The 8,459-nt window shown below is 40.1% G+C and overlaps 1 protein-coding gene across 1 annotated transcript in view; it reads left to right on the forward strand.

Annotated features, from left to right (window-relative positions):
- GRP (gastrin releasing peptide) overlaps positions 1-7,141 on the forward strand; it is a 13,052-nt gene extending 5,911 nt beyond the window's left edge. The window contains exons 2-4 of the mRNA XM_025198479.1: positions 780-960; positions 2,199-2,449; positions 6,764-7,141. Of these exons, the coding sequence (XP_025054264.1) occupies positions 780-960; positions 2,199-2,449; positions 6,764-6,817 (486 nt within the window). The 3' untranslated portion in view covers positions 6,818-7,141. The remainder of the gene's footprint in view (positions 1-779; positions 961-2,198; positions 2,450-6,763) is intronic.
- Positions 7,142-8,459: the final 1,318 nt, after the last annotated feature.

Here is an 8,459-nt window from a genome sequence, read left to right on the forward strand (position 1 = left end):
CTGGTGGCAGAGGGAGGCGACCTGGGTCCCACCCACTCGTTACACCCTGGTTTGCAGCCTCCAGCGTTTAGGGTCTAGGAAGGTCTGGTGCAGAGGCTGCACCCCTCGCTGGGCTGGGGTAATTGCCTTGGCTTGGTCCGGTGTCACCACCCCCACCCCCACCCCCGGTGTCTGTCCCGATCACAAGAATCACCGTGACCGCAGCCACACGGCAGGACCTCTTGGCATCGCACTCTCCTCACCTGTGGAAAGGGCAAGGCACCACTCCTCCACCTGCCTGGAGGCTGGGAAGCCTGTTTCTAAAGCTGGAGTGTAAAACTTGTTAGCAAAATGCAAAGATCTGGAGTGAGACAAACATTTAAGCATTTATTGCTTATTTTTAAGATGAAACAAACAAACAAAAAAGACTCCCCGAGATGGGTCCTGGGTTTTAGAGGATGGCTTTAAAAGCGGCGCACAGATAATAGAACCGCATGGCAGGTGACAGAAGCAGCAGCAATGGTCTGAAGTCGCAGCAAGGGAAGTTGAGGTTAGTTATTAGGACCAGGCTACCCAGAGAGTTTGTGGAAGCTTCATCCTTAGAGGTTTTTAAGACCTGGGGAGATAAAGCTTTGGTTGGGATGATTTAGGTGGGATGGTCCTGCTTTGAGCAGAGGGTTAGACTGGATGACTTCCTGAGGTCCCCCTTTGAGTCCTCTTTTTCTATAATTCTGTTATTTATCCCTTTAGAAGGGATAAATGGGCAAATAGGAAAAGTAGTTTTCTAAAGCTTATGTTAGTCTTTAAACTTCCATGAACAAGAAGTACGGCTGCTTGCTTGTTTCATGTATTCTGAAAGAACTGGGCTAATTTTATCTAGTGTGCAAAAAACAGAGGATCCATCTGTTTTCAAAGGCTTACTGCACCATGTATTAAGTACTACTCTTCCTCCACCACAGCAAGGAATCCACCTTAGATCGGGTATTTTAGTTTCCTACTTTTGGATGGCTCATATTAACAAGCTGATTAAAGCAGAGGGGACTACTTGCAGCAGCCACTAGATTAAGTTCTGAAATTTCTCTTTCTTCATCTTCCAGATTGCCAAAATGATCTGAATTTTGGAATTCAGTTTAAAAAGTTACCTCTTTTGGCAAGCCAACTGTGTCTGGCCATTTATGTAGATTATGTGGATTACGGTTTGATTTCTTGATCAATATTTGTTGACACAGAAATAACTTGTTTTACTTTCTTTTGACTGTGGGTGAACAACCTGGTAAATTTAGTGTAGCATATGCAGTGGCTCAACTATTTCACTATTAATCTTGGAATGTTTTATTGCTATTAATGTTTCATTAACATCCTGATTCAGCAAAGCATTTAAACTGGCATGTTCTTAAGATCTTCTCTATTTAGGAAAGCAATTAAACATTTGAGTCTAAACGCTTTAAAACTTGTTTAAGAATTTTCCCAGGCTGGCACCTGATGATGTACTTAAGTGTTAAATTCAACAGAACTCAAGCACCTAAATTAAATGCAAGCCTAAGTCCATTGCTGAACTAGGGCTAATAAGAGAACACAGCCCAAACTAGCATTGTGAAGGGGGTGATGTAGCATAGCCTCAGGGTCTGAAATGCAGGCCCTAAGAAAAACAATGACAGGAAACAACTGAAGGATATGTCCCCTCCAGCCCACGCACTATTCTTTTGAATGTAGTTGCTCTTTGTTCTATTCCTACTTTTTCTGTTTTAAGAAAACTTCTCATCTCCCTGCTGATTGCTCATGAGCCCTATTTCATTTCAGAACATCAACATGTAGAATCTTGCTTTTAGCTTTTTTTAATTCAAATTACTATTCTTAGTGAATTTTATAATTTATTTCAATTTAGCTTTTTGAAGCAAAAATGGTGCAGAAGCCACTTCATGCTAAAGTCAAGGTTTAAAACTGTCATGATCTGTTTCAGCTCCTCACACTCATCCTTGCTCACAACCATCTCTTTCTATCTCCAGCCTCAGCACCTTATCTCCTTCTCATCATAATTTCTTTCACCCACATAACCCAAGGAACATGGGTTATTTTTTGTGTGAGTCTGTGACAAAAATCCCACGTTGCCCCACTGGGCATGGTATGACATCACCTACCTGTCACTCAGAATGTGGCTTTGAGCAATCGCATCCATTCAGTTTTGGTTAATTTCACAATATTCTGATTGTTTTTCACAGGGCATTTAATGGGGAAAAAGAGCACTGAGGATTTGCCTTATGTTTATGAAAAAGGAAACAAGAATTCATTTTCAGCATTACCTGAAAATATCAAGCAGCTAGAAGATTACCTTCAATGGGAAGAAACATTTAAGTACTTGCTAAGGCTGTTAGAAGGGAATGAAAACAGAAATGCTCAGATCCTAAGAGAAGAGCTTCCGTGGTACACCAAGAATACCTGGGAGACAGATGACAACAGCAGCCCAAAAAATGTAAGTTTAAAAGAAGAAGGTACAGTATTTTTTTTGAGTAAATGGTTGTGAACAGTGAACATTATGAATCCAGCTCTTATTCCTGATCACAAATTGTCAGCAAATTGCCAACCTGAATGTCTGTTATTTAAAGGAACTCAGCAAACATTTTGCAAACTTTTTTCAAATTTTGCAAAATGTTTTTTGTGAGTGTTCTTTCAATTATTATTGTGTTGTATCCTAGTGTCCATATGCCCCAGTTACTGTCAAGCACGATACAAATACAGAAGCAGACTTGATTTCTGCCCTCACAAGTTTCTAGAGGAATTTAAAAACAGACTCATCAGTGTAGCAAACAGTAGCAGGGAAAGACAGGGATGAAAGGTAATAACAATAAGATCCCATCATGGTTACATATGTGAGCTCAGAAAGTTTGACTCCTTTGTATTTAAAAATAAATAAATGAAGCTATTGCCAGTTGCTGCCCAGTCTGCCCGTGGTTAGCCACTGGCTTTCTTTGGATTCCCTGCTGTGGTCTTCTGGCTAGAACACTGGACTGGCACTGGGGAGACCAAGTCATTTTTTCTCTCTGCACTGTTTCCCCACCTGTAAAATGGGGGTAATGACAGTGGCCATATTCCTGAATGCTGGGAGATCTACAGATGATCAGTGCCATAGAAGAGCCAAATGGGATTCACTTTCCAATACCAGAGCTACACGGACTATTTAGAACAACATTGAGAACCTAGCAATGATATTATTGCTATAGAATCCCATAGTGGACACACAGAAAGATTACTGCTGCCTAGTGAATTTTCTAAGCTTTTTGTGAAAGTGTGGCATAAAGAAACACTAGGCTGATGTAAGTCCTGAAATCCCGGTCCATTGAGGTCCAACGAGCACTTTTTACACCCTGGTCAGCATTGTAGCTATGCCACAAGTAGCAGCCGTCAATCTTGTGCCCCCTCTCAGTCACCAGCCAAAGCTGATGCCCTGCTCACCCACCCCTTATTAAGTTACTGAGGTCCCTGGAAAGTTTGTCATTTACTTGAATGACACTAAGATTTCACCCAATGATTCAAGTCCTTGAAACTTTGGGGATGAATTCCACCCATACATCTCATTCCATAACCATAACCGAAAAGACTCTGATACAACAGTATAGAAACTATGACTAACACAATATAAAAAATAAAATACTTATTTTGGTTCACTTATGTTATTTTTGGTTCTGCAGCATGTAGCCTAGCAATAAAATTTATATTGCATTGGTTTTAACATATGCAGTTTCCTCTCTGCTGAGTAAAATGAAGAATAGCTTTACTTATAATAGTAGCTTGCATGAAATCATACATATTCAGTTATTAAGAGCTAAGTTTTACCTCAATGAAAATCCATATGTATATACTTTTATCCTAGATTAAGAACTATACTTACATTATTCTTATTATTCTGTGGTCACAGATAAAACATATCCAGGGATTAATGACAGCTGTTGGCTTATGCACCTCAAATTCTCCAGTGAATGTTGAAAATTTGTATGACGAGTTTTTTTTCCCATGTGATTAAAATCCATGGAGCCAGCCTACTCTGTTTTGCCTTACCACCTGTGAGCCATTCCACATGGTCATTTTTCTATCTAAGCCCTGGAATACCTTACCCCCATGAAGCAAGCTCATGCTCTGCATTTCACTGTGCCACTGTGCAAAGAAACTGCCAGAAACAGTTAGGGGTTGATCCAGTACTTACTTAAGTCAGCAGAAATTTCTCTATTAACTTCAGTAAATAATGGATCAGGGCTCAAAGTCAAACTCTACTTCTTTTTGAGCTCTGCCTTTTCAGCTATTGAAGCCCTAAGAATCTAATGTGCTTCACTTTTTAGAAGTCCTCTAAAATATGCCAATCTTTTATGATATGATTAAATAATAATAACTTATTATGAACAAGAAGATAGTAGGATACTGGCATATTACTTTGAAAGCCAAGGATGCTTGGAGCATAAGAGTTGTAATTTTCAGACTTTTTCAAAACCCTTTTGAAGGCAGACTTTGAGTCTGTAGACTTTCCTGTTTGAGTTACCCAGATTTTTTATAGTCAACACTATATTGGAATGTGATGCTGTAAAATATGTAGCTTAATGAAGGGGCTCAGATACCATAGTAATGAGTGGGATGTCCAAACCAAGATAGAAGATGGTCATGGAGAACATGTATGCTACCTCTAACCATATTAGGAGCATTACTATTAAAAAAAACACCTCCACCCACTTGCTTGTGCTGCATGCATGCCAACTACCAAAAAAAGAACACAAACATAATACAGCTGTTATTGGAGCAGTCTTGGGAACTGTGAGGGAGACTGAGAGTGGGCCGGGCGCACCCTTAGCTCATGCCAGTAAACGCCTCCAGTATATTTTTTCAGCGTTTGGCATACACAGAGCGGGGCTGACTGGATGGGGCATGTTTTCAAGACAGTGTTTCCTAATACAGTCACCAGAGTCAGTAAGGACATGCTCAGGCAAAGTTGACACTGGCTCCAATGGCTACAAGACAGGGCCTACAAGTGGAACTAAATGCCAAGTCTTACTGCACTGGAGCTTGAAATGGACACCTATTCTTCAGAAAAAGCAAGATACTTAATCCCAGTCATGGTGGATTAATATTTGCTGCTGGGTTCAGCTCCTGAAATGTGAATAAAGGAGGGTGAACTGTAGGCTGTATGTTCAGACAGAAGGAATGTGTTCTACGATCATCCTATGGTTAACATATTACAAGTCTGTAATTACAGTGCACTGTACATATACTTATTGAAATGTTAGCACTGCAAGGGTCCAACTCTGAATGTGCATGACCATAGATTGCCATCTACTGAATGCAAATAAGGCATGGTGGGTTGGGAAGACATTTATGTTTCCTAATTCTCCACATTGATATCTGAGCCTCACCTTCCCCCCAATCTAACAGCACAGACAGTCTGTATGTTTTCTGTTGGAGAGGAGGTAGCAACTGTATATGGGACCATATTGCTGAGTATACTTTTGGCATGCAGGAATATCACCAAGTTAACTTTTTAGTGTTCTTTTCCTACAAAATGGTATGATACCGGTATTTTCCACTAATTCCCACAGCGTGGTAAGCATTTTCCAAACATAAAGAAAGATTCAGGCTCTACCCTGAATAACTTGCCAGCCAAAAGCCTGGCACAGGGTGGTCAAAGCATCACAACATGCAAACAGTTAAAAGGCAAAGAAGACCTAGGTTCTATCTTGGTGGTATAAAACATGGGGATTCAAATTAGCTCATGCAGGAGAGATACAGACCCACCTCCAGTAGTAGGGCAAGCAGCTTCAGTAGCTGTTGTGTCAGCTCAGGGAGCTACAGGTGCTAAGACAGTCACTGCTCACTCTGCTGCCCTCAAAACGAGTCCTCAAGAAGGTTCTGTACCCACAAATTTGGTGGCAGGCCCTGTCCCTGCTCACCCTGCTGCCAAATTCCTGGCCTCAGTAGGAGCCCCAGTGGCTGGATAACATGGATTTATGGGCCAGATTCAGTCCACAAGCCGTATGTTTGACACCCAGGTATGAGATATTTACAACTCAGACTGTTTCTTCTATTGTTTGTAGAATAGCATCTATGAACCCTGATTGCTTTCATCCCATTCAGGCCCCTACTGCTTAATTTATTTATTTTCTACCTATGTCGCTTGAAATCTCTCACGGCCACTATTGTGCCCTTGTCACCATCCTTTTCTGTTTCTATTGTTGCCTCCTCCACACATTTGTCCCTTTTTGATCAGGAAATCCACAATGCCTATTCTTCACTTTTATTAGCTTTAATGTCATGTCCTAACAATTCAGCCTTACTTATAGTTCCTCCAAGGTTGTTCTGGGTTTTTTTTTTTAATTGTTAAATTCTTCTTCCTCAGTTAATTTCAAGCAAATCAATGATAAATCTCCTGCCCTTCAAACACAATGAATTGATACTGCAACAAACTTGGATCGGCTATAGAAATCTAAACAACACTTGGCCTGTTCTAAAATTTTGCTCAAGTGAAATTTAAAGCAAACTTTAAACTCTTTCTATAAACTTGGTTTTTAATATTATTTTGATATTATATAAACGGGACAATAGAGAAAATAATTACGGATAATTATTTGTCTAATACTCTGGTTGTCAGTGAATCAGTTAACCAAGACAAATGTGGCCATTAAAAAAGCTTATTATAAGTTTATTTGCTCTTTGGATACAGACAACAATCATATGCTAAGTTTATTGAATCAGCAGGTGATTTTGGACAGGACTGTTCTGCTAATATTATTTAACTCTTTTTTATTAGATGATGGAATATCTGCTTCAAGTTAAGAATATGAAAGAAAACACTCCAAGCTGAAGTGAAGATCTCCCAATCTTAAAGGAATAGAATAATTTCCTTAAGAGACTATGTTTCACAAGCACTTGATTGTATCAGATAAACAACAAGGTTTCCTTTATGTAAACAAGATTTCTTTTGTGTAAAATACCCAAACACTTGTATTGTATGGTCCAACACTAATCTTGCTTTTTTATTTTTTCTCTCCAAAGCTGCATTTTCTTGTTTAAAAGGCTTTGCTGTCCAGGAAGGGTCTTCCAATTATATAACTTCTCTGTCTATTCAGGTCATCTTTTAGGTTAAAACTACATAACATTTCAACATTCCCAATAAATAAGAATAAAAAAGTCAAGTTTATGCTTTTAATTAAAATTACAAACTGGAGAGTTACTGTACTGTACTTTGTAACAAGCAAATAACAGGGCTTCATTCCGTGTTACGGACAGTCATCAACTGATGTAAATCAGTGTGGTGCCATTGAATCCCAGGGAGCTACACCGATTGATACCTGTCAGAACGTGACCCGTTACTTTCATTTACATAAAGAATTATGCTTGAACTGACTCACATCCAAGACTTCCTTACATTGGTGTGTAAGACTCCAACACAATGAAAAGGAGGCCCAGGAGAAACCTGCGGAGACAGCTCTGGTGTGACATTCACAAAGGAACTTCAGAACAGAACATGGAAGGGAAGTGGGCAAGTCACACACAAAGGTGGGTTCAGCTGGTCATTGTACAGCACATTTCTCCACGGGCATTTATACACGTACTTTTTCGTCCTGCAAAGCGCCGGGGATCCAGTGCATCAGAGCAGACTCAATTAATCGAGTCTGCTACGTATGTGAGCTGATAGGCACCGTGCTGCATCACTTATAGTTGTATAAGCAGCAAAATGCACATCAGCACAGAGAAGAGAAAGTGGCAGCGGTGTAGTTTTGAAGTATAACATCTTTGACGTGTTTTAATTCAAAAGCAAATTGTTGCCATTTTCTGTGCGCTGATACGCATTTTGCTGCTTACTGCGGCTCATGCATATATAAAAATGTCCTATGGTCCTAACTCAGTATGTGAGGGGAGCACTTCTTATTGGAAGCACACCTGGGAAAATTAGCTCCATAGCCCTAAATCACTTTGCTGGGGTTCCACTGTACTCTGGCTGCACAAAGATCTTTGCTCACTTAGCTCCATGAGAGCAAGCCTAGAAACAAGACCAAGAGATGGCCCAACTATAGAAGGAAGACCTGATACCATAGGCTAAAAACAAGTTGTGTCCAGACATATCTGTGAAATACCCAAAATAACATTTTGCTTCCAAGCTAATACAACTTAATTGCCATTTAAGCCTAGTGTGTAAATGGCTGGGCCATGCCTGTTTTGATGCTATCATATCCCAGCCTAATCAGAACCATATCAAACCAATGTCTGTTTCTAGCTGTAAATTCCCACAGGAGCTTTGATCAGGCCCAGAGGAGTCCAAATACCCAAAACAAACTCACTCTTCAGTTCAAACTCACTCTTCAGTTCACTACTTCTCACTCTGAATAACTTGAATAACTACGGAGTTATTCCTTGTGAAAGCTAGAAATGATGCCATACTAAAGAATGGACAGGGGTTTAGGTTGTAGCTGTGTTCGTCTAAGGACATTGGGGTTCAAAATCCG

The sequence above is a fragment of the Alligator sinensis genome, unplaced genomic scaffold, assembly GCF_000455745.1.
Source record: "Alligator sinensis unplaced genomic scaffold, ASM45574v1 scaffold347_1, whole genome shotgun sequence".
NCBI lineage: Eukaryota > Metazoa > Chordata > Crocodylia > Alligatoridae > Alligator > Alligator sinensis.